Source organism: Lagopus leucura, unplaced genomic scaffold (genome assembly GCF_019238085.1).
Source record: "Lagopus leucura isolate 7727_CA_CO unplaced genomic scaffold, USGS_WTPT01 31163-0_obj-0_obj, whole genome shotgun sequence".
NCBI classification, from domain to species: domain Eukaryota; kingdom Metazoa; phylum Chordata; class Aves; order Galliformes; family Phasianidae; genus Lagopus; species Lagopus leucura.
This window is the reverse complement of record NW_024967996.1, coordinates 1-1,143: the sequence shown is the minus strand read 5'-3', so window position 1 is coordinate 1,143 and position 1,143 is coordinate 1. Positions and strand designations below refer to the sequence as shown.

At 51.3% G+C, this 1,143-nt stretch overlaps 1 gene segment (V, D, J or C); it reads left to right on the top strand.

The window, feature by feature from the left end:
• Window positions 1–479: 479 nt before the first annotated feature.
• LOC122193394 lies at window positions 480–843 on the top strand (the record flags this gene model as incomplete). The annotated part of the segment is given in 1 exon segment: window positions 480–843. A coding segment is annotated over 1 exon segment (364 nt), but the record flags the coding sequence as incomplete, so codon positions are not given.
• Window positions 844–1,143: the final 300 nt, after the last annotated feature.

Genomic DNA, 1,143 nt, shown 5'->3' with positions numbered 1-1,143 from the left:
CAGCATCACCATATTGATAACCATAACCATAACCATGACCATAACCATATCCATATCCATAACCATCACCATCAGCATCACCATATTGATAACCATAACCATGACCATAATCATATCCATATTCATAACCATCACCATCAGCATCACCATATTGATAACCATAACCATAACCATGACCATAATCATATCCATATTCATAACCATCACCATCAGCATCACCATATTGATAACCATAACCATAACCATGACCATAACCACATCCATATCCATGACCATCATCTGTATGGGGTCTCTATGGGGTCTCTATGGGATCTGCTTGGAGTGTCTATGGGGTCTCTTTGGTATCACAAAGGAGTCTCTACAGGGTCTCTATGTACCTTAGTGGGGTTTCAGTGGGTCTCAATGTGATCTCATTGCAGCCCAGCTGCACCAGGCCGTGTGTCAGCAGCTCCGCCAGCGCCGTCTGTCCTTCCCCACAGGCCTGATGGCGGCCTCCAGACACCCGGAGGGGGACTGATCCTCATCTGCAAGGCCTCAGGGTCCACCATCAGCAGTTATTCCATGTATTGGGTGCGACAGGCGCCCGTCAAGGGGCTGGAATACGTCGCCACTATTAGCTACACTGGTAGTTACACATACTACGGGTCGGCGGTGAAGAACCGTGCCACCATCTCGAGGGACAACGGGCAGAGCACGGTGAGCCTGCAGCTGAACAGCCTGACGACCGACGACACCGCCACCTATTACTGCGCGAAAAGTGCTTACGGTTGTAGTTGGGCTGGTAGCGTTAATCACACCGGCGTCACTCCTGGATTTGGTGGCATCGCCCAGGGCTCTGGTTGAGAGATCGGAGCCCAGGCGATGGAGCTGGGCTCAGAATGGGCAGAACTCGGCCCAAATTTGCAGCACTGAGCAAACAGGGATGGAGCTGGTGACAGAATTTTGCTTAGAAGGGGTGGGGATGGATGTGATGATACCACTGAGACCCCATAGAGACCCCATAGAGACCCCATAAAGACACCATAGACATCCCACTGAGACCCCATAGAGACCCCATAGAGACCCCATAGACATCCCATAGAGACCCCATAGACACCCCATAGAGACCCCATAAAGACACCATAGACATCCCACTGAGACCCC